Consider the following 25055-nt stretch of genomic DNA (forward strand, 5'->3'; position numbering starts at 1 on the left):
AAACAAAGCTCTTAGATCATATGTTTGTTGATCAGTGTTTCAGAATGAAGACTGCCTGAATAAAGTTTTAACAACCTACCGTTTGCAGAGGCTTTACAGCTCAAAGAATCGCACTTCCAATCCTCCTATTTTAACACATAGTTAACTTTCCATTTGCAATCTGACACTAATAAATTCCATTCCCCTGCAGACATTATAATTGCTTAAGCTTCTGAATGTGCACATGCCACCCAAGGGATTGGGGGGTGGGGTCACTGCAGGAAGACCCAGCAGCACAGAACAGAGCTGTGATGAGAGAAAGAGGAAAAACACCGTACCAACTGCTTCTTTCTTAATTTTGCAGGCGACTATTGGATTGACCCCAACCAGGGTTGCACTTTGGATGCCATAAAGGTTTTCTGCAATATGGAGACGGGAGAGAGCTGTGTTTACCCCAAGCCTAGCAGCATTCCCAAAAAGAACTGGTGGACAAGCAAGAGCAAAGACAAGAAGCACATCTGGTTTGGAGAGACAATCAATGGAGGTTTCCACGTAAGTGGGTCAAGCTAGAATAAACGCTTTTGATATTTCACCCAAGGCATGCAAATCCAATGTGAACCCGTGCAAACAGTTGCATTGGTGCAAGGCTTGGTGCTAGCATAACAGGATTACACACACACACACACACACACACACACACACACACACACACGTACTATGCCATTCTCTGAATCTGCTCTGAAAGGTTGCAGTGGGGAGAGAAACCCAGAACAGGGAGAATATTCTCCTTGCACTTATGGAATGTTCACCTTGCTGCTTAATGTTCTGTTTGCCCATTAATCGTTACGCTGACCTTCTGTTTTTATACTTACATCTCACTATTCTTGTCTTTGAAATGTCTCTGTGAAGCTTATTCTCTAACTAATGGGAGAAATGAGAAGAAATCTAGCAACACTGAGTGTGGTGACCAGGCAGCAGAAAGGAAACAGGGAGACTTTAGAGTTCACAGCAATTAGATTTGGTTGATTACCACTCGCTTAGATTGCTTTTTTAAAGATTTAGACAAATTTGGGAATGATAAACCCAACCATGATGGCTGATATTCAGAGGCATCACCCTGATAGCAAACTCAGCTGGTGAGTGCAGACAGGACAGTAGCCAAAGTAGGGTCACTGTGAGACAGGGGGGAAGGTATTGGCAGGCCCAAGGGAAACTCACAATCTACAGACTCACAATCTACAAACTCACAATCTACAATCTGTTTTTGCTTTCTGCGGTCTTTCTAAGAAAGGTGTCTCAACCTCTGTCTTCTTGGTCCCTTTCCAGTTTAGCTATGGAGATGAGAACCTGGCTCCTAACACGGCCAACATCCAGCTGACCTTCCTGCGCCTCTTGTCTACTGAAGGCTCTCAAAATATCACCTACCACTGCAAGAACAGCATTGCCTACATGGACGAGGCTTCCGGGAACCTTAAGAAAGCTCTCCTGATACAGGGATCCAACGACGTGGAGATCAGAGCCGAGGGCAACAGCAGGTTCACATATAGCGCCTTGCAGGATGGTTGCACGGTAAGTTTGAGGGGTTTGCTGGGGCCGCCACAGCAATACGGCGTTGCTGGGTTTAAAGGCACAGAGCTGACAGTAGCAGCCAGCCAGGCTGGGCACTTGCCAAGGCCCAGTCTGACCATAATGAGAGGATCAGCAGAGAAAACTGTCAGGAATACTTCCATTTCATGTGAGAAACCAGCTAGATTGAAAAGTGCGGCCCTAGCCTGAGTGGGACCCACAAAATCCTTTGTTTGACCCTATTGCCAGTATTTGGGAGGGCACTGTTGGGTGAGAGCAGTGTTAAGAGACCCCTGGAGCCAGCCCCACGGGGTTGCTTTTTTGCTTCACTAAATCCCACATCATTTGCTGATCTTGTTTCACAGAAGTGATCAAAGAGACCGTGATTCTCTCTCCCTGCCCCCCCTTGAAATCAGCCATAGTGTGGCACTTCTCAAAGTAGACAGGATATGGGTGTTTTAAAATTAAACACACACAGAGGAGACATGGCTGTAGCAAGAAAACCACCATTATGCTCAAGAGTCGTAGGAATCTCAAAACAGATTCAGAGGATCATTCTGCTTCCTTTAGTTGGTTGATGTGTATGCTGGCAGCCACTATCTACTCATGCTGAAGCTGGCATTCTGCACCCCCATCCACAATTTCAGCTTCTGCTCATGGCACATGAAATCAGATGTGACCCTTTCTAATGGCCACGAGCGTGTGGGTTGTTAGTAAAGGTAAAGGTACCCCTGACCGTTAGGTCCAGTCGCAGATGACTCGGGGGTTGTGTGCTCATCTCACTCTATAGGCCGAGAGAGCCAGCATTTGTCCGCAGACAGCTTCCAGGTCATGTGGCCAGCATGACTAAGCCACTTCTGGCGAACCAGAGCAGTGCACAGAAACGCCGTTCCCACCAGAGTGGTACCTATTTATCTACTTTCACTTTACGTGCTTTCGAACTGCTAGGTGGGCAGGAGTTGGAACCAAACAATGGGAGCTCACCCCGTTGCAGGGGTTCAATCTACCGACCTTCCGATCGGCAAGGCCTAGGCTCTGTGGTTTAGACCACAGCGCCACCCCCTGTGGGTTGTTAGTACTAGCTTCCAAAGTTGCAAAGCAACCTGAGCAGGACAGAATACAGATCTTAAGATTCCCCAGATAACAGCAGCACAGTAAAAGCTCTTCTGCTTTAGCATGTTTAGTACCATGGTTAATCCTGTCCTGCTTTCCAGAACTTTGATTTGTTCCAGCCAGCCACCCCCAGCAACTGATCCCAGCTGGAGATCTTGTGGCACTTAAAATAATGCATTCTTTTGCGGGTTTTTTCTTTCCATTCCAGAAACACACTGGTAAATGGGGGAAGACAATCATTGAATACCGTTCTCAGAAGACCTCACGCCTGCCCATCATTGACATTGCACCTATGGACATTGGCGGAGCTGATCAAGAATTTGGTGTTGACATTGGCCCGGTGTGCTTCTTGTAAAGAAAAAAACGTTTCGAAAATTAATATTTTTTAAAAAAACCAGTCCATTACCATACAAAACCAACCCAAGGAACCCAAGTGCTCCCCAAATCACCTTGTAGGACTTTCTGCACTGAAGAGTTGAACCAAACCTTCTTCCCTTCCCAAAATTCCATCCGTTCCCCACGCTTACATTTTGGACTCTGTCAGTTTCCGAGGCAACCATCACTTGGGCAGACCATGAAAGCAAGCAAAGGAGAAAAAGGAAAAAAAGGAACAACAAATAATGGTATTATTTATTTATTGTCTTCCTGTAAGACCTTTCTTGGAAGCTAACTAGCATGCAGGAAGGGTCCTTCCCCTCCAAGGTGCTGATGCCCCAAAATAACAGGTTGTAGCCAATTCTTCCTCCCCCACCCATCCATCCAACCCTGGGTGTGTATCACAAGCAAGATTACTGTGTATAATACTAAAAATGGTGCTATTATTATTGTAAAACAAGTCTGTATTTTTTAACATCAATTGATTATAAAAAGCCTTCGTTGGAAAGTACAAGTTGATCTGATTTTTGTTGTTTTTGTTACTATTTTTGCTTCTGTCCACCGTTCTGAATTCTACCAAGCCTCATCTACTCTCTCTACTCCCTCTTTACAAAATGAAGGAAGTCATAGGGTCAACTCTCATACGTCCCTGGTTTTTAAGCTACCTCACACTAAGGAAACATTTGTCAGTATGATCTCACCGCCAGCCACAAAAGCGATGAGGTGCAAGTTTGGGGACTACCACGCCTTCCCACAGAAACACATGGTGCTTAAGACCGCCTTCAATAACCTGGTGCCTTTTCCGAACTACAGCTCTCAGACACCGGGTTAACACATTGCTTCTCCCTTCAACTCCCTTGTATAAGTGAGACTTGGCTGACTTTACCAATTCCTCTTCTTTCTTTTTTTGAGTAGATGAAACTATCTTTTGTTAGCCAGCTTTGGCTGATTGTAAGCATAAGTACACTTTTGAGTTACACAGAGCTCTGTTGGCCTAATAAAGGATAGCTTCTTACCTATTTTATATTTCTGGGACTGACAACGGCAGTTACAACCTTTTTGTAAAGTTGGTCCCACTTTTACATTCTCTCTCTCACCACCTCTTCTGCTTCGATTTGTCTACTTTCAGAGTTAGTAAATCAAGAGAAAGGAGCAAACAAGAGCAGGTTGTTGTTCTTTAAAAAACTAAGGAATGTAAAATGACTAAAACACAGTCAGGCCCACAACATCACACACCCCATAATCTATCCCGATCACCCCCATCACCATCAATACCAGTTGCTTTCTTTAATTTCTGCCCCCCCCCCCACCCTTGCACTCAAGGTAGAATGCTTTTCCTATTCCAAATAAAGAAAATCTTTGTTGAAGTTGTTCCGTGTGTATTAATTTTCACCCTGAGGTAATCTTTATTACACAATGTTTATCTTCCCTGGGGAAACATTTCCAAGAAAAGCAGAAAAGACCAGAATTTCTTTTAAAAAGGGGGGAAGGGGATTTTAGTCTTTGTGTTTTTGAATCAAGATAATTCTTCTTACCTTACAAAGAGGTAAGAGCACAGTAACATTGGCGGCAGCTTTCCTTCACTCTCTCAATGGTAATATTCATTTCTCCACATTTAAAGATTGAAGCAGAAGCCCAATTGAAGCACTCTTAACTTCTGTTGATTTCAGTGAGAGATATTGAAGTTCAGACACAAAATCTCCTTCATACATACAAGTCCTCTACTTTGACTGGATTGTGCCCTAACTTCATTTAAGGCTGCAATCCTAGTATACATGCTTACTTAGGAGTAAGGCCTATTGAATTAAAAACGGGCTTACTTCCTAGCAGATGTATAGGACAGCAGTGCAGTACATTATTATTAACTCGGCTAATTTTCCACCCTTCTTCTTGAAGGAGCCCAGGGCAGCAAATATTCATCGGGACAGAGTATACAAATAAGTTAACTGCACGAGTGGAACTACTTCCTTTGTGCAATTGGTCTTTCTCCCCCCTGCCACCACTCCGTTGTCTCTTCTGCCACCACCAATCTGCCCCAGATGGTTTGCTGAACCCCCAGAAGAGATTTATGGGGTGCACAGGAGGAAAGGAGGTGGAGTCTTGTTGTGCAAGCGGAAGCAGGTCCCTTCACACAGAGAGCTACTAGGTTGACTACAACCCTAGCAGGCTTGCAAGTTTTGAGTTGCAAATCCCCAAAATTGACAGCCACATTTTGTTCACTGACTTGTTTTAATCACTGATTTGATTGTATTTAAAAAATAAATAAATTAGAACCTGCCCTGCAACCTCATGGCCAGGGGGGACAGGTATGGGGGGGAAAGCTCTGCAGGCACACAAAACTATGTTAGAAAGCATTATTAACTTAAAGTGAAACCGAAAACACCAAGTCAACTTTTCTAAAAGTCTCTTGCTTGGTCACCCAGAAATGATTTTTTTTACTTGTCGCAACCAACCAGGCAAGTAACTACACATGAACCTAATACACAGCTTTTCCTTTGCCTAAGATCAAAGCAGCTTACAAGAAAACCAGTAACATCAAAGGCCACAATATTTCAAGATAACCAGGAAAAGGTGGTCTTTTCCTTCAAGAGGGCACGTATGTAGATAAAAAGCTGACTTATACTGAGGTAGCCAAGTATTGTATATACTCTGGGTGGTGAGCAACTGAGCCCACCCCCCAGCAGAGACTATAACACTCATCTCTGACCATTGGTCATGCTGGCAAGGGCTGATGGGAGTCTGAGACTAAAATAGGCAAAAGGCCACAGACTCCCCATCATGAGTCTACACTGAGCAATGGCATAAGGCTTCCGAGTGATGGTGCAAGTTTTCTGAAAGAAAAATTTTAAAACCTTTGTGGTTTTCAACTTTAAACAATGCGTTCTCCCACGACCTGTTTTTGAAAACTCACAGTCTTCAACCTTGGCTAAGCAATTTCCTTGAGAGATCAGCAGAATCACAGAATTAACTGTCCTTGCAACTTGGTTTATTTGTAAACCGAATGAAAAACTTCAAAACATGTCTCTTGTGAAAACTACCTACCTCCCCCAGATCCAAAGATTTTAACAAAATTATTTTAAGTAAATATCTAAACATTCATTTACGAAGAAAAACAACAAAATTGGCAACAGGACGCATTCTGCCAGTTACCACCAGTTATTACCATTTCGTAGCTCCCAAAGTCTTTCTTCTAAAAAATATAATTTATGGAATAAGAGAACATTCCAGTTTAGGACACTGTGTACGCTCTGGTTACACAACTGTGTGTGAATAAGTCACCATTCACTTCAATGGCAGTAACAGGTGTGCAGGCACAAGGAGAAGTACATGATTGTGGAACAATCCCTCAACTGAAGTGAATGGCAAAGGGTACCATGGATGGCAAAAGGATAAATGGGCAGTCCAGAGAAAGCACATTTCGGGTCCCTGGGAACTCTGCTTTAAAAGCATCTAAGGGCCTTTGACTGTGATACTGGAGAACTCATCAGTCAGACTCGATGTGCACCAGCAGTATGAATAGGTAACTGGCAGCTCCTTCTAATTTCTTTTTTAAAAGACAGTCAGGAGGACTATCTGAAATACTGCCATACATTTCAACTTACTCTTCTCTAGATTGAACCCAACAGTACTATGAAATGACAAAAGGGAAAGGGGGGGGGGAAGAACCCTAATGAAGGAGAGTCCACCAACTTGTTCATTTGAAAGAGAAGATGTTGTAGGCTTATGATTTCGTAAGATTCTTGGGAAATGTGCAGGTATGGGAGCAAAGCATCAGACTCACAGGCAGTGCTAATTCCAAGCTAGTGTTAGCAGAGGTTCCCCAGAAGGTCAAACTAAGACTCAGAGCATAAATCCTTCTCAGTTGTCTTTTTAAGGAAGCCATCTGTTTTTACAGCTCAGATGGTTGGGAAAGACCTAATTTTTAGCCTGTGTCCTTGTAATACCAACGCGATGGTTTGGGTAATAGCCTCTGGAGCAACAGAATCATTCATTGACAGACTCCATGCAATAGCCCTTCAAATATGTGAAAATGGCTGTGACTCTTAACCGTTCTATCCCCAGATTAAACCACAAGCAGCTCCTTCAATCTTTCCACCATGGAATTGGTCTCCTGCCATGCTCCTCATCTTTGTTGCCCTCTTCTGGACAAAAAAGCAAGCAAAACAAAACGTCTGGAAGGAGGACAGTCAGATAGTCAACATACAAGCCAGCAAAATTCTTATCAGCAAGTGAGCCAAGTATGTCTTGGCAATTGCTCACCCCTTAAGGTTCAGGATTCGGTGACCATCGAATCCCCAACGTGCTGCCTTCCAGATACTGGAAGTCCCATTATCCTTGACCACTGGCCATGATGGCTGGGGATGATCTGAGATAAAGGCAAACAACATCTGCAAGCTACCTCTACTCCAAGCTTTTGCAACAGACCATAAAAAGGATGCTTAGCTATTTCTTTCACCCATCTATGCTGTCTTATGGAGACAGATCGTTGTGAACTGCACAAGTGCTTTGGCTCTAACTCTTGATCAAAACAAAGGCTGTACTTTCGGTTATTAACTTGGGCCTATCTTTCCTCTCCTTATAAGCTGAAAATGCATCTGCCATTCCATTCCATCTGGCAAAGAGCTCTGAACAATTCAAAGGTCTGCCTACATCTTCAACAAACTACCGTATTTTTTGCTCTATAAGACTCACTTTTCCCCTCCTAAAAAGTAAGGGGAAATGTGTGTGCGTCTTATGGAGCGAATGCAGGCTGCGCAGCTATCCCAGAAGCCAGAACTGCAAGAGGGATTCCTACTTTCACTGCACAGCAATCACTCTTGCTGTTCTGGCTTCTGAGATTCAGAATATTTTTTTTTCCTTATTTTCCTCCTCCAAAAACTAGGTGCGTCTTGTGGTCTGGTGCATCTTACAGAGCAAAAAATACGGTAGATTGGTTCGGTAAAAAGTCTTACTGTAACTATAAAATGGCATGCAATAGCCACCAGGGGGCACTTGGGACCATCAAATGATTAAGAGACTAACCCACCAGGCAAAAAACACAAGAACGTTCAAATCCAGTGACACAGTAAGCAGCAATAACGCTTTCAGGCTTTATCACACTGCCTGCCTTTTGTTTCTGCCTTCAAACCAGGGCTGTCCTTCCTGTCCTGTTTCACCCACCAACCCACAACGAGGCAAAATGGGAAGGTGCCACCCACCTCACGGCTGATGCCCCTCCACCGAAGTCTCGTTTACTGAGGTTGCGCGGCTGCAGCTTCTGGCAAGATCTCGTGGGAAGTCCACAAGATCTCACCAGAACTCAGAAGCTGAGGCCACTTCTCCTTGCTTCTCCAGTGAGTGGAAGGGGGAAAGTGCATTCCCACCCCCCCGCCGCCCCCGGGAGAAGCAGCTGTGGTACCTCTTGTGAGCTCCACAATATCTCGCCGGAAGCTGCAGCCATTATACAGCAGCATCTTCATTCATGTGAATGTTGAGGACCATGCACAGTTAGGGTGTCTCATACAAGGAGTGGTGAAGCTGTTGCTATCCTGATGTTGCGGAAACACAACTCCCATTTGCCCCAGCCAACACGGTAGCAATGGTCAAGGATGATGGGAGGTGCAGTTGAGAAACAACTGCAGGCTCACAGGACTTTAGCCTTTCCAGATTTGGGACCTGCCTTAAGCCACAAACTGGCACTTAAAAAAACCCAAAAACATTCCCCTACCTTTTTAAATTGTTTACCTGCCCGCTCTCTGTTCTTCCTATTTTCTCCTTCTCTTACCCTTAAGAGGTAAGGCTGGGACTGATGGTCCAGCAGCATCTGGGGACCCAAGGGTGAAGAACCCCGACTTGGAACGTGTTGACGTTAAAGGCAGTCGGCCTAATTATTAGGCTCTGGTATCAAGAAACCTAATAATGGGGGGAAATTGCAGGCACAGGAGATACAAGCACTTCATCCTATAATATCAACTGCGAGACCCCGAACGCAGCTTGCAAGGGTGCAAACGGACTGCGCGCCCCCCTCTTGTAGTGCTGGGTCCCTCTTACCACAATGGCACCAGCCAGGACCCTTACTATTCTTTCTCCAGTGGTAAAACCCAAGCCCTACGCTGTGGTGTTCTCCTTGCTCAGTCTATGGCCATGCAGTTGTGCCTCATTCTTGCGGTGGGGGCAGGCACACACACACACACACACACCCCTTGTGAGTTCGGCTCTCCCTTCCAGGACCCATAAGAGCCCCTCTATTCCCTCTTCTTCCCCACCACCCAGGAACCAGTCTCCCCACCCCAGTGCATCAAGAGCGCTTACTAAGCATGAAACCGCTTCGCAGCACATGGAAGGCTTGGGCCTCCCCAGTTTGCAGTAGGTTAACGAGCGGGCATAGGATAGGCCAAGCGGTGCCATAGTAGGCCAGGCATTTGCTTCTCAGCACACAAATAAGAATGGCTCCTCTGCCATATGCAAGACCCCTTGTGTGGCAAGTGTGCATGCACACACACCTTTAGGGATTGAAATAAATCTCTCGGCTTGTGGCCTGCTCAGCTCTTGTTGCTTTTTCCTGCGTAGATGGCCCCATAACAGGGGCACTGGTCTTGTCCGAGGATGGCTGGGCTGGGCTGCTCTGCTCTGCTCAAGGGTGACGTGCCAAGGATCCGCCCCTACACCTTCTTCTCGGTCTGCAGTGTAGTACTATTGGTCCTCTCTGGGGCTTCTCCCCGAAGGCGGGGCTGGAGATGAGCAGCATTCTCAGGCAAAGGCGGGTGGTAGCGATACCTGTAGCCATAAGCGCGAAGGTGGTAGCACAGGTATTCCAAGGTGTACATCAACTCTGAGCTCACATAGTGAAAGGAGACGGCCAAGTCGGAGCAGCACTGGGGACCCTAGGAGGAGCAAAGGAAAACCAGGGTTAACTGTGGACCACAGCAGCAAGCGAGGAAAGCCATCCCCTTCACTGCTGCTGTGTCCTTTTTCCATAAAGGCAAAGGTAAAGGACCCCTGGGAAAGGGACATGGGTGGCGCTGTGGGTTAAACCACAGAGCCTAGGAGTTGCCGATCAGAAGGTCGGCGGTTCGAATCCCTGTGACCGGGTGAGCTCCCGTTGCTCGGTCCCTGCTCCTGCCAACCTAGCAGTTCGAAAACACTTCAAAGTGCAAGTAGATCAATAGGTACCATTCCGGCGGGAAGGCAAACGCCGTTTCCGTGTGCTGCTCCGCTTGGCAGAAGTGGCTTAGTCATGCTGGCCACATGACCCACAAGCTGTACGCTGGCTCCTGCAGCCAATAAAGAGAGATGAGCGCCGCAACCCCAGAATTGGTCACGACTGGACCTAATGGTCAGGGGTCCCTTTACCTTTAAAGGACCCCTGGATGGTTAAGTCCAGTCAAAGGCGACTATGGGGTTGCGGCGCCCATCTCGCTTTCAGGCTGAGGTAGCCGGCATTTGTCCACAGGCAGCTTTCCAGGTCATATGGCCAGGAGGACTAAACCACTTCTGGCACAACAGAACATTGTGATGGAAGCCAGAGCACACAAAAATGCCATTTACCTTCCAGCCACAGAGGTACCTATTTATCTACTTGCACTGGCGTGCTTTCGAACTGCTAGGTCGGTAGAAGCTGGGGCAGTGCAACGTGAGCTCCCCCCGTTGTGGGGATTCAAACCGCTGACCTTCTGAGTGGCAAGTCCAAGAGGCTCAGTGGTTTAGACCACAGCGCCACCAGCGTCCCATTTCTTTCCATATGCCACAAGAAGCAGAAGTTACAACCACAGAGAACGGCAGAAGCCGCAGACTAATCTGAGGATCCTCTCACCGGAAAACTTGTGGTGCAATGGAGGACCCTGCCTGCTTGCCTATCCATCAGGGCAGCCTACAATATTGGTACAAAGGTTTGTGACACAGCCACAGATGTAACAAAGCTGCCAATCCGACTGCTGTTTGCCCAGTTCATCCTCCCTGCAATAACTCTGGAACAATCTGCACATTGATCAAGAATCCGGTTTTGCGATCAAATCATCCTTGATTCTAAGCTGCAGTTTTGTTATCTGAGGACCGATTACCCAATGGGCAAAGCGTTAATCCTCCTGTGCTGAATCAGGACTCCAAGTTCATCCCACGTGTTGGTCGAGCACACAGGCTGGTTTGCAGGTCAGGTGTGGTTGAGGACATGGGGTGATAGGAGTCCTTCTGCTGAGACAATGGCCTGTTCCTTCCTCTTTCCCTTACATCCATCTCAGCAAGCATAGCCTTTTATTTTGCTGTCCCCTCCTACCATCTATGTATGTCGCAGGAAACCTTCATCCCATTACTGACTAAAGCAATAGCCTTGGTTGGATTAAGGAAAAGGGGCATAATAAGCTTCAGGAAACATGAGATTCAGGGATGGGTGGAACTGGTAAATGGCCTCCTAAAAGGATCAGCCAATGCAAAGCTCAGTGCCAATCATTCCTTTATAAGAACCCCACATGCAGAAATGCATGCTCATCAGAAATGACAGGTATTCTCTAAGCCAGGAATGGAGAAGCTGAGGCCCTCTAGATTCTGTGGGGCTCCAACTTCCATCACCCTTAGCCAACATGGTCAACCGTCAGGGGTAATGGGAATTTGAGTCCATCATCCACGCCCCCCTGTCATGCCAGCTGCACGATCCAATGAGAATAGGACTGGGTGTGCACTCTGCATCATCAAGAAAGAAGTAAAAATTGTGATTCTGCAACATTTAGCAAGCCGAACTAATTATTCAAATCAATATGTACATACTTGCTTATTTTGCAGAAGATATTCCTCACCGGACAGCAACTCTCCAAAGAATCTGGGTGTGTTTGGCAATGGACTCAGGGATTTAAAAAAATTACCGTATTTTTTGCCCTATAGGACGCACTGTCCCGTAAGGCGCACCTAGTTTTTTGGGGGGGAAATAAAGGGGGAAAAAAATTTTCCCCCAGGCGCGGGGCTGGGGCGGGGGAGGCCCGAGCTTCCCCCGACCCCAGCCCCCAAACAGGCAGCTCTCTGCAAGCCGTGGGAGCCCAGCGCTGGCTCCCGCGGCTTGCTGAAAGGTCTGCGAAGCCTGGACGCGCTGAGCTCAGCGCGCGCAGGATTCGGCATGCAGGCAACTCTCCGCAAGCAGCGGGAGCACTCCCGCTGCTTGCGGAGAGGTCTGCGAAGCCTGGAGAGCGAGAGGGGTCAGTGCGCACCAACCCCTCTCGCTCTCCAGGCTTCAGCGAAAGCCTGCATTCGCCCCATAGGACACACACACATTTCCCCTTCATTTTTTGAGGGGAAAAAGTGCGTCCTATAGGGCGAAAAATACGGTAATTCATTTATTAAATCAGGATTGGGGAAGCTGTGGGCCTCCAGATGCTGTTGGACTGCAACTCTCATCTTCCCTGACCACTGACCATGCTGCCTGGGGATGATGGGAGTTGTAGTCCACCAATATCTGGGTTGCATTTATGTCCTCCCTTTTCCATGATGGAGCTCAAGGTTCCAAGTGACCCAAGCTATGGGTCAGTCCTAGGTCTGCTTAGTTTCAGCAGAGCGGCCACTTCACACCCCTTCCGTTTGGGCTGTGAAAAATGGAAGATGGTGAAAGACAGGCTAGAACAGGCTTCCTCAACCTCAGCCCTCCAGATGTTTTTTGGCCTACAACCCCCATGATCCCTAGCTAGCAGGACCAGTGGTCAAGGATGATGGGAATTGTATTCTCAAACATCTGGAGGGCCGAGGTTGAGGAAGCCTGGGCTAGAAAAACAGAATGGTGGCAGGTGACTGGCAGGTGGGTGGCCACACCCACCTGTAAAACGTGGCCCACAGTGGGCCATGGAGATAAGGACCCCGCCCACTGGTCAGATCCAGTTCCTTATCCCTGGTATTGGGGCCTGTCTGCCATGAGGTGGGCTGAGGTAGCTGCCTCAGGCAGCAGAAGCCCTAGGGTAGCATCTCTGAGGGCAACCTGCCTACCCCAGCACCACTGGTGAAGACGCAGTGCTGGTTTCCAGTGAGATCTTGCAAGAATTTATACTGTACCAGGCCCCTGCCTAGCTGGTATAAAAGAAGTTTTCAGAGAACCAACAGCCTAGACTCACACTAAGCAAAAAAATAATAATCTCCTTGAAGCAGAGCAATCCTGTTGGCTCTCTTTCATGCATCTCACAGCTAAACACAAGTTAACCTAATTACTTAATCCCCTTGGTCTTCTCAGTTCTCAGGCCACTCATATTTCGGGCAACTTTACCTTCCATATTCTGAACATTCCCCTTTTCTGACTAAGTACCTGTGAGTACCCCCTCATATATGCCACACAGATAAAAAGAAAGGAAAACCAAAGGTGGGATGGGGAGACTCTCTTTGCACCTTCCCTTGCTACATCCTCCTGCATAAAACAGGGCAAAGTGCCTAATGCTATTAACTCTATCACCTTATCCACAGGGGTGCCACAAATTGCTGCCGTCACAGAGAAACTTCCACCTGCTGAAAGCTCAGGGTGGAAAAACACGCCTTAGGAAAGGAATGAGACAAGGTTTCCTGAAGAAGTGAGCATCACTCACTGGGTAAAATCCACACTTCACCGACAGCTGGAGGGAAATGCTTTGGGAATGGCTGAAGCACACAGACCTTTTGCCTCTGTTAGAAAACCACATGAATCTGGGATCGTACCTCCAGAACCTTTCACCAATGAAAGGCAAAGACACTCTCCCTAACCAAAGAGCAAAGTGTCACCCCGGTCCCTACTGTTGAAGGTGCTTCTCCTAGCTATGGCATGCACAGGATTTATCAAAGGAGACTTCTGATTCGGGAAACATAAGGCCAGCTGCCTGCCAGGAGCTACCATGCCCCACCAACGACAACAGGCACCAGGATTGAATGCAAATCCTGCACTGATGTAGCAAAGAGGATGTTTGTTGTTCTGGTTAAATAAATACCAGGAGTAGGTGAGAGCAGCAAATATTGCCCTATGAAATCGTTATCAGCTCTGACAGCTGCAATGCATGAAGGAGCAGGTTGGGCCTTGATTATAGGTCACTTTGGCCTATTGCCATACACACACTTAAAAAGGTAAAGGGACCCCTGACCATTAGGTCCAGTCGTGACCGACTCTGGGGTTGCGGCGCTCATCTCGCTTTATTGGCCAAGGGAGCCGGCGTACAGCTTGTGGGTCATGTGGCCAGCATGACTAAGCTGCTTCTGGCGAACCAGAGCAGCGCACGGAAACGCCATTTACCTTCCCGCTGGAGGGGTACCTATTTATCTACTTGCACTTTGACGTGCTTTCGAACTGCTAGGTTGGCAGGAGCAGGGACCGAGCAACGGGAGCTCACCCTGTCGCGGGGATTCGAACCACTAGCCTTCTGATCGGCAAGTCCTAGGCTCTGTGGTTTAACCCACAGCGCCACCCGCGTCCCTATACACACACTTACCTGGAGGTAAAACCCATTGAAGTTGGACGGGACTTAACCTCAGAGCTAACATGAATAGGAGCTCAGGCTGTTTTCAGGTAGATAAACTCTCATCCATGCACACAAACTAAAGCTGAGAGCCAGCTGCTGCCTGTTTAGAGGTCTAACTTCAACTCTCATCAGTCCTAGCCAGCACAGCACTGTGTTTTTCTCTGATTGCTGATCTACTCCTTGACTCCAGCTCCTGACAGTTCAGCACTATGAGACAGGGCTGTGAAAGATGACTTCCTTCCTGATACGCTGCCCCAGAGCACAGGGCTTGGTCCCAGGTTCAACCCCAGCATCTCTCCTTTCCACTCTACCTTCCCTGCCCCTTCCCAAAACAGGATACGGCCACCTACCTCCACAATGGGGTAATAGCAGTAGTTCCAGTACCAGAAGCTTTTCGAGAACTTCTCCGTCAGGTGAGATTCCGGCACGAAAGGATGGAAGGTCTCTCTCCCCTCTGTGTCCCGCGAGTCCCCAGCCTCCACGCCCATCTTCTCCATGCACTGGCCCAGGGCCAGGTCCTCCACTGAGGTTGTGTGGCTGCACACCTTGGATTCAAAGCCAGCCACAAAGCGCCGCAGGGCCTCTTTGCTGAGGACGTAGCCGGCTCCCCCGCTCATGTAGCCTTGCTTGGCAAAGGGCCGGAAGCGCTTGCCAAAGTAGATGGGCCTGTCAGCGGTGTAGTTGGAGAGCAGCCACCGGAGGTTGTCCACCACCACAAAGGTGTCATCGTCGGCCTTGAGGAACCAGTCCGCCTGCTCCAAGTGGTGCTGATGCACGTACTGGAAAGCCCGGATGGTTTTCCAGTAGAGCTGGTCCCGGCCTTCCTTGGTTCCCAGCCCGACAGTGGGGAAGTTGTCGTCCTGCACGGAGCTCATGAAGAGGACCACGTTGCAGTGGCGCGACCAGGTGGCCTTGACGTGGCGAGCCTTCGTCTCCAAGTTACTGGGGCCTGTCATCACCCAGCACAGGATCCGCACTTTGTCATACAGTTCGTCAGCCACGCTGCTCTCCTCACCTGAGAAAGAGGAGGCCACAGAGTTAGCATATTCCACAACAGACGCTTCCGGTCATAGGGCTTCTACCACGCACTTTGTTTATCTATTAAAGTATTTATAGACTTCACTCTCACAAAACATCAGGGCTTCATATACCAACACAAAATCGTTAATTGAAAGTGGAGACAATAGAGGAACCTTTCCCTGTTTATCTGTCTGTTTGGCCACTCCTTGCAAGGCCCTTTCCACCTGGCCTAGGGAGCAGGGCCCAGACTCACCTGCCGTACTTCAGAGGCTCCTGGAGACTGGAGAGACATTGCCCTGTTGTGAGCGCTGAAGGCGGCTCCCTGCAAGGCCTTTTTCCACCTGGCCTAGGGAGCGGGGCCCAGACCCTCCCTGCTCTGCCTTAGACTCCTGGGAGACCAGAGGGACATTGCCCGGCCGTGAGTCCTGAAGAGCCCAGACTCACTGGAACAAACTCTGGGGTTGGGGCAACTGTTGAAAAGGGTTTTAAATGTTTTAAAATAGTTTTTAATCTGTGGCTTTTTAATTTTTTTTGTTGTTTTGTTTTTGCTCTGTTGGGGCTGGGGATTAGTTTAATTTTAGTATATTTGTCATTTTTAAATTATTATTAGTTTCTACTGTTTTATTGGTTTATTGTATAGTTTGCATTCTGTTCTGAAGGGGAGAAGATCAGGGCTCCCTGGGAGTGAGCCCCTGCCAAAAGAATGGCTGGGGCAGGTTCCATGGGGGGTGGAGGTGAACTGGGACACCTGATCTCAGTGATCACGGGTAGGAGGCCCTCGGCGCGGGACCTCAGTGCCCAGGCTGAATGATGAAAGTGGAGACACTCCTTCAGGTATACAGGATTGAGGCCATTTAGGGCTTTAAAGGTCAGCACCAACACTTTGAATTCTGTTCAGAAATGTACTGGGAACCAATGTACGGTAGGACCGGTGTTATATGGTCCCAGCGGCTACTCCCAGGCATCAGTCTGGCAGCCGCATTCTGAATTAGTTGTAGTTTCTGAGTCACCTTCAAAGTTACCGCCAAATAGAGTGGAAGACATACTTCTAACCAGTGCTTTTTTCTGAGGGTACATAGGGGTACACATACCCTTAAACGTTTTGTGAATCTTTGTACTGTTGTCCATTTACTGTATTTATTTTTCCCAGTTTGAACTATAAAATGGTGATTTTTCTTGAGTCAAAATGAGAGTACCCCTAAACATTTTTTTTAGAGAAAAAAAAGCATTGCTCCCACCTAAAGGCCCCTATTTAGATTTCTCTGTTGCACCACTAAGGAACCTGCATCCTTCCTGACGTTGTTGCACTCCCAGCTCCCATCAACCCCAATCAACATGGCCAATGACTGGAGACCAATGGAGTGGTAGTCCAACAGATTCTTCCCACCCTTTTGTTATAGGAATTCTAAGGTCTTATATATATATAAATGTTCATAAATGTACAAGGCAAACACATACATAAGTATATAAACCACATGTCTGAAATAGTACAGGAGAACAATCCTAAAGCCATTTTGTTTGACTCTCCCAAATTTATCTCAAATATTTCTCTGCAAGGAGGAAGGAAATGGGAAAAGCTTTCCAATTGTCTTTGGACTGTAGGGGCTTACACCTCCCTGTAAATACAGTCTGGCAAGTATCTGTTAAGCTGAGAACAATATCAATATGTGTAAGGGTTTCAGGAACTAAAGGGATGCGGGTGGCTCTGTGGTCTAAACCACAAAGCCTAGGGCTTGTTGATCAGAAGGTTGGCGGTTTGAATCCCCGCAATGGGGTGAGCTCCCGTTGCTCGGTCCCTGCTCCTGCCAACCTAGCAGTTCAAAAGCACGTCAAAGTGCAAGTAGATAAATAGGTACCGCTCCGGCGGGAAGGTAAACGGCGTTTCCATGCTCTGGTTTCACCAGTAGCAACTTAGTCACGCTGGCCACATGACCCGGAAGCTGTACGCCAGCTCCCTCGGCCAGTAAAGTGAGATGGGCGCCGCAATTCCAGAGTCATCCACGACTGGACTTAACGGTCAGAGGTCCCTTTACCTTTACCTTTCAGGAACTAAGTATTTACCATCTCAAAGGAATGGCCAGGCTACCCATAAAAGGTAATCTGATAAGGCATTATCGTGTATCGTTGCAGACAGGAGAAAAGCAACACACTCAAATTTCTGCTGGGGACCACCTCTTTCTGTGATGTATGTATGATGTTTTGGGGGGTGGTCTTGAGCTACAGGGGAGGCAATTTCAAAAGTCTGTATAAGAGCTTGCACACCAATGTTCTGGGTTCCTCTCCTGCCTCCCTGTGTGGGGGAGTGGGGGACCCTGTTGCAACAGTTTAATAAAGATCATGCTTAATAGCTGCTTTGCTTCTCAATATTCTCTGGTTGGCTCTGTTATTTTCTCCTATCGATAGAGAACCTACTTAAGGACTCTATACGGGCTCTTAGATACCCCATAAGGGAAAGGGAGCAGTATTTCTCTTACAGAAAGGTAGCCGTGTTGGTCTGCCATAGTCAAAACAAAAAAAATTCCTTCCAGTAGCACCTTAAAGACCAGCTAAGTCAGTTCTTGGTATGAGCTTTCGTGTGCATGCACACTTCTTCAGATACACTGAAATGCACACGAAAGCTCATACCAAGAACTGACTTAGTTGGTCTTTAAGGTGCTACTGGAAGGAATTTTTTTTGTTTTGAGTATTTCTCTTATAACACTTGCTTCCCTCTCATCTCCAGCAGAGACATCACCTTGACAACCAAGGTCCATATAGTTAAAGCTATGGTTTTCCCAGTAGTGATGTATGGAAGTGAGAGCTGGACCATAAAGAAGGCTGATCGCCGAAGAATTGATGCTTTGGAATTATGGTGCTGGAGGAGACTCTTGAGAGTCCCATGGACTGCAGGAAGAACAAACCTATTCATTCTGAAGGAAATCAGCCCTGAGTGCTCACTGGAAGGACAGATCCTGAAGCTGAGGCTCCAATACTTTGGCCACCTCATGAGAAGAGAAGACTCCCTGGGAAAGACCCTAAAGTTGGGAAAGATGGAGGGCACAAGGAGAAGGGGACGACAGAGGATGAGATGGTTGGACGGTGTTCTCGAAGCTACCAGCATGAGTTTGACCAAACTGCGGGAGGCAGTGGAAGACAGGAGTGCCTGGCGTGCTCTGGTCCATGGGGTCACGAAGAGTCGGACACAACTAAACTAAACAACAACAACAACCCCTCCAGCCCTTACCTTCCAGGTGCGGGTGTGCCACGCTGAAGAGAGCTGATCTATCAACAATCCACTCCGGGTCCTTGTAGCCACGCGGCAGCTGGGAGCCAAGGCGTGGGGGCCCTTCCCACGTCAGGTTGCCCATGAGGTAGAAGGTGCTGACAAATCCAGCGATGAGGCCCAGGTGGAATGCCAACAAGGAGCTCTTGGAGCCTAGGAACCCCATGGCCACCTGCGGCCGGTGTCAGGGGTGGAGGACGGGAAGAGCAGAGTGCTTCATGTGGCCTGTAGCAAAGGGAAGACAGAAGAATAAAAGTGAGGGGCCTTGCCTAGAGATATGGCCACTCTGCTCCCAGTGACAGCCAAGGAGTTAATAGATAAGCTCTGGTCTAGCAGCTCAGATCCTCATAGAAGCCATGTTGGCTGAAAACTATTTATTTATTGGATTTTGCTGTTACATAGTGCTCTCAGAGACCTCCCCATCTAAGGGAAAGGTCAGGTCCACATCAGCTTTGCTTTAGCAATGCTGTAGAACAGGTGTGCAGAGGGTCCCAGGTTTAATCCCTAGTATCTTCAGGTATGGCAGGGAGAGACTGTAATCTGAAAATCCTAGAGAGAGCTGCTGGCAGTGTTAGAAATTCAGATATATTATCTAATTGCCAAATGGCACCTTAAATATACCTCCTGGCACCTCCTGTATACCTGAAGGAGCGTCTCCACCCCCATTGTTCAGCCTGGACACTGAGATCCAGTGCCGAGGGCCTTCTCGCAGTTCCCTCATTGCGAGAAGTGAGGTTACAGGGGACCAGACAGAGGGCCTTCTCGGTAGTGGCACCCGCCCTGTGGAACACCCTCCCTTCAGATGTGAAGGAAATAAGCAGCTATCTTCTTTTTAAAAGACATCTGAAGGCAGCCCTGTTTAGGGAAGTTTTTAATATTTAATGCCGTATTGTTTTTAACTTTTGATTGGAAGCTGCCCAGAGTGGCTGGGGAAACTCAGCCAGATGGGCGGGGTATAAATAATAAATGATTATATTATTATTATTATAAAGCTGGACTGTAGTCACCACAATAGGCTGTCTAGCTCTATTCCACCCCCTCCAGGAATAGAATAGAATAGAATAGAATAATACCTATACTGTTTTATATTTTAAAGAAAAAAATCTCAAAGCAGTTTACAGCACATTAAAACATTACATAAAGCAATCCAGATTTTAACTGATTCAGGCTTCAAGGAAAATATTTCAGATCCTTCTCTAAGTGACATTTTGGTTTCCCCAGCCGCCAACCTGGCATCTTGGCTGCTGCCCATCAGTGTAAATAGTACTGAGCTAGATGGACTACTGCTTCGGCTGCTGTGGGTTAAACCACAGAGCCTAGGACTTGCCAATCAGAAGGTCGGCGGTTCGAATCCCCGCGACAGGGTGAGCTCCTGTTGCTCGGTTCCTGCTCCTGCCAACCTGGCAGCTTGAAAGCACGTCAAAGTGCAAGTAGATAAATAGGTACTGTTCTGGCGGGAAGATAAACGGCGTTTCCGTGCGCTGCTCTGGTTCGCCGGAAGTGGCTTAGTCATGCTGGCCACATGACCCGGAAGCTGTACGCCGGCTCCCTCGGCCAATAAAGCGAGATGAGCGCTGCAACCTCAGAGTCGTCCGTGGCTGGACCTAATGGTCAGGGGTCCCTTTACCTTTATGTTCCTAGTAGAGCACATCTATTGATTTATTTTAATTTCCTACACTGATAGCCACCTTTGTTCTCCAAGGAGCTCAAAGCGGCAGCGTGCTTCTCTCTCTCTTTTGAGTGGGGATTCAAACCCTGGTCTCCCGGGTCCTTGTGCAACACTCAAACGTAACCACTATGGAACATGCACCTCGTTCTTTCCCCCTTTTATTTTGACTTGCTTGGCCACGCTCCCCGCTCCACTCCCGGATGCACTGCACCAAGGGTTGCTGTTTTAATGAATTGCTTAGTCGGTGGCTGCTGGCAGCGGTTACAAACCCAGCTCCATCTATTATTAATCAGTTCAAAGTGACTGCTAATTAATCCCTTGGCCCCAGAGGACTTAACGAACTAATTGCCCAAAGAGTTGGCAGAAGCGGCGGCCCTCGAGGCAGGAAAAGGCAGACGGCACCATGGAAAACTCTTGTACGCTGGAGGATAAATATTAGGGCTGGAGGCTAGATTCCATGGAGGGTTTTGCCAAACTGGGGGCCCTCCAGATCTTTTGGACTACAACTCCCATCAGCCACCACAGCTGGGCCCAGATATTTGGGACTACAACTCCCATCAGCCACCACAGCTGTCCTAGTTTGTTATGTGCCACGTATAGTTGAAGGAGTATTATTATTATTATTATTATTATTATTATTATTATTATTAATTGAATTTATATACCGCCCTATACCTGGAGGTCTCAGGGCAGTTCACAATGTAATACCACAAAATATATAATCAAAATTAAAAACAACAACCCAATTAACCCCCTTGTAGCAGGCTTGCAAGGGGTGGCTGAGAAGAACAACTCAGGAAAGCAGCCTCAAGAGACAAAATGTGACACATTCTTCTTTGACTCCTCCTGCTCTCATTAAAAAATGGAATGCAGGAGGGGGAAGACGAAACAACGAAAGGGGTGGGGGATTTGATACAAGTGCTGGGCAGAAGTCAAGTACACCAGAGGGAAAATGTTCCCTTCGTGCTTCCCTGGGTCAAAAAATGGGTCAGACTCCCAAATTTATTTTATACCCTGGCACACGAGCATAGCCAGGAGGGCAGGGTGGCAGCTGCCCCCCTCCAAATCAAGTAAATAAATAAAAATACTTAACTGACCAATTGCGTTGCAGATAACTTGGTTCTGCTCCCCCCACATAAAGCCTGCCCCCTCCAATAAAATAAACCCTGGTTATGGCCATGCCCTGACATATCGGCCTAAAACCCAACAGTTTCCAGGGCAATATTGTTTCAGTATAATACGAACAATTAAAAAAATCATTTTTATCACGTATTTTATGTTCTTATATTGCGATTTATATCTTGTGAACCGTCCCGAGACCTGCAGGCATAGATAGGGTGGTATACAAATTTACCGTAATAAATAAGAATAATAGCAATCACCTTACAATCGTTACAATGGCATTAAATAAGATATGTGCCCTAGTTAGAAGGAAACTGAGCCTATATGAGCAAGGGATTTTATTTATTTAGTTATTATTATTATTATTATTGCAGGGGGAGAACGCCTCATGAAATAATTTTTCTCTGTCTGCAGGGAACTCTGGGGAACGAAGGCCTCCTCATGACACTCCGCACCCTTAATGAACTACACTTCCCAGAATGCTCTGGGGGAAGCAGTGATTGTTCAAGTGGTATAATAGTGTGACAGGGTTAGCTCCTGTTGCTCTGTCCCAGCCTTCTGCCAACCCAGCAGTTCGAAAACACGCCAGTACAAGTAGATAAATAGGTACCACTGCAGCAGGAAAGTAAACGGCGTTTCCGTGCGCTCTGGTTTCTGTCACAGTGTTCCATTGCGCCAGAAGCGGTTTAGTCATGCTGACCACGTACCCAGAAAGCTGTCTGTGGACAAACGCTGGCTCCCTCGGCCTGAAAAGCAAGATGAGCATTGCAACCCCATAGTTGCCTTTGACTGAATTCTACCGTCCAGGGGTCCTTTACCTTTTTACCCTAATAGTGCTTTAAATGTCTGGCGCAGATGTGGCCTGAATTTATTCTCCCCTGCTGTCCAAGGTGACTTATAGGTTGGTTGCTAGGTGGACAATGCAAGAATCAAGCCAAGTGGCCATTTCCCCAATGGTCAGTACAGTGTTTTTGGCAGAAAGCCCAGTAATGTATTTAATGGGAACAAAATCAGTTATATGGCAGTGAAATGGGGAGATAATCTGACATCTCTCTCTCTCTCTCTCTCTCTCTCTCTCTCTCTCTCTCTCACACACACACACACACACACACACATTTTACACTTGTCTCACACATGAGATAGCTTCTCAAAACCATCACTAACTGAAAGGGAGAAACATTTGATCAGACCCAAACATTCTGTTGTTGGGGGCAGGGAGGAGAGTGTGAATGTTTAGTAACAATCTAGGTTTTATCCACACCCCCAAACTGCTTCACCCCAGCCCCCAGCTAGTGAAATTCTACGGAGAGCCAGTGGTTTGCCAAAACACATCACCGGGGAGAGGTTTCCATAGCAACAGAAGGGACATCTCTCAGCCCAACGGAAAGCCAGGCCCACACGACAGAGGATGGAGAGGAGCCCCCTCTTCTGCATGCTAAAAGGACACTTTATGCAGACTAATCACTCTTTCATATCTCTACCACCTTATAGAGTAGCCATCAGGGGGATAAAAGGACAGATTGTTTTCTCTTTCTCCATTCTTTCAATGCATCCATGCTTAAGAACAGAGTAAAAATTGGATTCCATGTTCGGGGCTGCAGGACCGTCAGTCCAGATGAAGGCTGCAATCCTAAACATACTTTATTTAAGAACCTAAGAAGAGCCATGCTGGGTCTATTTATGCACTTGGCAATTGCATGGATAACATTTTGAAAGCAAATAGAGCTTGTTGGGCTTTAACCCTTCACCGCTGCTGTGCTCCTGGGATTTCAGGTGGAAGAAAATGCCAGAGGTTGAACCTGAGACCTTCTGCTTGCAAACCATAGGCTCAACCACTGAAGACAAGCAGGGCCTGGGACAGCAGCTCCACAGTAGACTGCTGTGTACGTTGTTGTGGCCAACTGGTATACAACCAATGTTAAACCCATCCAGGTGCCCAGTTCAGCATTCCAGCACATCCACACTGGGACTAGGAAGGCCAACTCAAGGTTGCCTTTGGCTCTTCCAGTGTGTAAAAGGACTTGCTGCATTGTGCATTCAACATTACTTTATGCTTTCATTGCATCACAGTTTTAATCTTAAAATAGTTTTCATTTAACTTCTTATGCATGACTTAGAGAAGTTCTTTTATGGGTTGAAAGGTAAATAACTAAGCCAAGTTCCTTGCATTCACCCTGGAAAGCCAATGAGCACATGGCAAAGGTTGCTCCCCAACAGCTGCCAGGGGTCAGTGGAACCAGATACACCCTATCCTTGCATATCGCAGGGCCCAGGATCAGATGCTCCAAAGCAGCACATTTAACCCCATTTTATAGTTTTACAGGGCCAGTGCAAGAAATAAGCAACTATTGGCAGTGGACAGGCGCACTCAGGGAGCTTGCGCTACACACCACAGGTGTGGCAAGTAGCTGTGATCAAAAGGGATCTATTAGCAATCCGGGGATCTAAAAAAAACACAGCTCTCTAGAATTAAAGGGACTAACATACATTGTTTTGTGCCCACCGTCCCTGTTGCTAGGACCAGAAGCAACTGTGAAGAAGGAACAAGGGTTGCAGAGACAGAACTAATTTTGATTCTCACGGTGCCCCCAAAAGCAGGTCTTTGGGAGGGAGGGAGATAGAGAGGTGGAGCTTCTTTCTCCCCCACCTAAGCAACAATGAGAATGGAAAAGGGGGAGGGAGAGTTACGGTGCAACTGAAGGCATGCCTCCACCGAAGTCTGCACCCTTGAAATCAATGGGACTTACTTCCATGTAAGCGCGTATAGGTTGCAGCCTTGCAATAGACACACAAGCCTTGCACCTTTGATCCACCCAGCTCACCACTGCCGACTCTGACCCGGGGTATTTTTTGCTTTAGGAGAGGGGGGCGGCATTCCCTGCCCTGGAGAAGCCGGGGGTCTAACCTGAGACCATCTGCATGCCTGGCAGTCAGCGCTTCCCGACGCTGAGCTAGGCTCCTCCAGAGGGATTACAGGAGATAAGAGGGGAGTGACGGGAGCCGATTGGGAAGGCTATGGGGACTGGAAATACGAGGGGGGGGGGCACGAAGAGGAATAGGGTGCTGCCAAAGGGTTTGCTACACCTCTGAGCATCTCCGACTGGGAGCTAGAAGGTTAAGGGGGCGGGGGACCGCGATGAATTAGGATGCGGAGATGGGCGGCGTGGGAAACCCTGGAGCATGCAGGAAATTGCTCGGCGTTACCTTTTTTTGCACCCCCCAGATGCACCGATTAGGAGAAGGTGGAAATCAGCCAGCAACTCCGGCTACGATCTTTCTTCGCGATGCCTCTGCGCGGTCATCAAGGAGCCCTGGGCTACCCTAGCCGGCCTCCGGGTTCGCCCATTGGCTGAGAGGTCGCAACTCCTCTCCCGATTGGTGCGCTTGCTCCTCCCAAAAAAAGCATGCAGACGCTGAAGCGGCCGAGCCCGGGCAGGGGAGGGGGCGTGGCTACGGCTGCTTTGCCCGCTTGTCTGGAGATGACGCGCTGCCTGCGGGGTGGGGGGTCCTGGTGGGGGGTGGG

The 25055-nt window shown here is 47.7% G+C and overlaps 2 protein-coding genes across 10 annotated transcripts in view; one reads left to right on the forward strand and one right to left on the reverse strand.

Moving 5' to 3' along the window:
• Positions 1-3542, forward strand: part of COL2A1 (collagen type II alpha 1 chain) — a 97637-nt gene extending 94095 nt beyond the window's left edge. For all 7 annotated transcript variants that reach the window (XM_083728821.1, XM_083728820.1, XM_083728816.1 and 4 more), the window contains 3 exons: positions 344-531; positions 1306-1548; positions 2867-3542. In XM_083728821.1, coding sequence (XP_083584947.1) covers positions 344-531; positions 1306-1548; positions 2867-3013 — 578 coding nt within the window. In that variant the 3' untranslated portion in view covers positions 3014-3542. The remainder of the gene's footprint in view (positions 1-343; positions 532-1305; positions 1549-2866) is intronic.
• A 5275-nt stretch (positions 3543-8817) lies between these two features.
• On the reverse strand, positions 8818-24843 carry LOC310839932 (glycoprotein-N-acetylgalactosamine 3-beta-galactosyltransferase 1-A-like). Of its 3 annotated transcripts, none has more exons than XM_083729018.1 (4): positions 24737-24843; positions 18703-18966; positions 14810-15474; positions 8818-9896 (listed from the first exon to the last, which is right to left on the reverse strand). In XM_083729018.1, exons 2-4 carry the CDS (start codon positions 18905-18907, stop codon positions 9675-9677), a joined length of 1092 nt encoding a protein of 363 aa, XP_083585144.1. In that variant the 5' UTR covers positions 18908-18966; positions 24737-24843; the 3' UTR covers positions 8818-9674. The 3 variants fall into 3 exon arrangements, with proteins under 3 accessions (XP_083585144.1, XP_083585145.1, XP_083585146.1); XM_083729019.1 differs by lacking the exon at positions 24737-24843 and adding an exon at positions 22697-22860; XM_083729020.1 differs by lacking the exon at positions 24737-24843 and adding an exon at positions 20552-20574.
• Between the last annotated feature and the right edge of the window lie 212 nt (positions 24844-25055).

The sequence above is a fragment of the Podarcis gaigeae genome (genome assembly GCF_964106915.1).
Source record: "Podarcis gaigeae genome assembly, chromosome: 2".
NCBI classification, from domain to species: Eukaryota; Metazoa; Chordata; class Lepidosauria; order Squamata; family Lacertidae; genus Podarcis; species Podarcis gaigeae.

Coding starts and splice junctions, on each gene's coding strand:
- LOC310839932 (XM_083729018.1), bottom strand. CDS start 18,907: ATGGGGTTCCTAGGCTCCAAGAGCTCCTTGTTGGCATTCCACCTGGGC. Junction 15,475..18,702: donor GGCACACCCGCACCTGGAAG/GTAAGGGCTGGA, acceptor CCTCTTTCTCAG/GTGAGGAGAGCAGCGTGGCT. Junction 9,897..14,809: donor GCTATTACCCCATTGTGGAG/GTAGGTGGCCGT, acceptor TGCTCCTCCTAG/GGTCCCCAGTGCTGCTCCGA.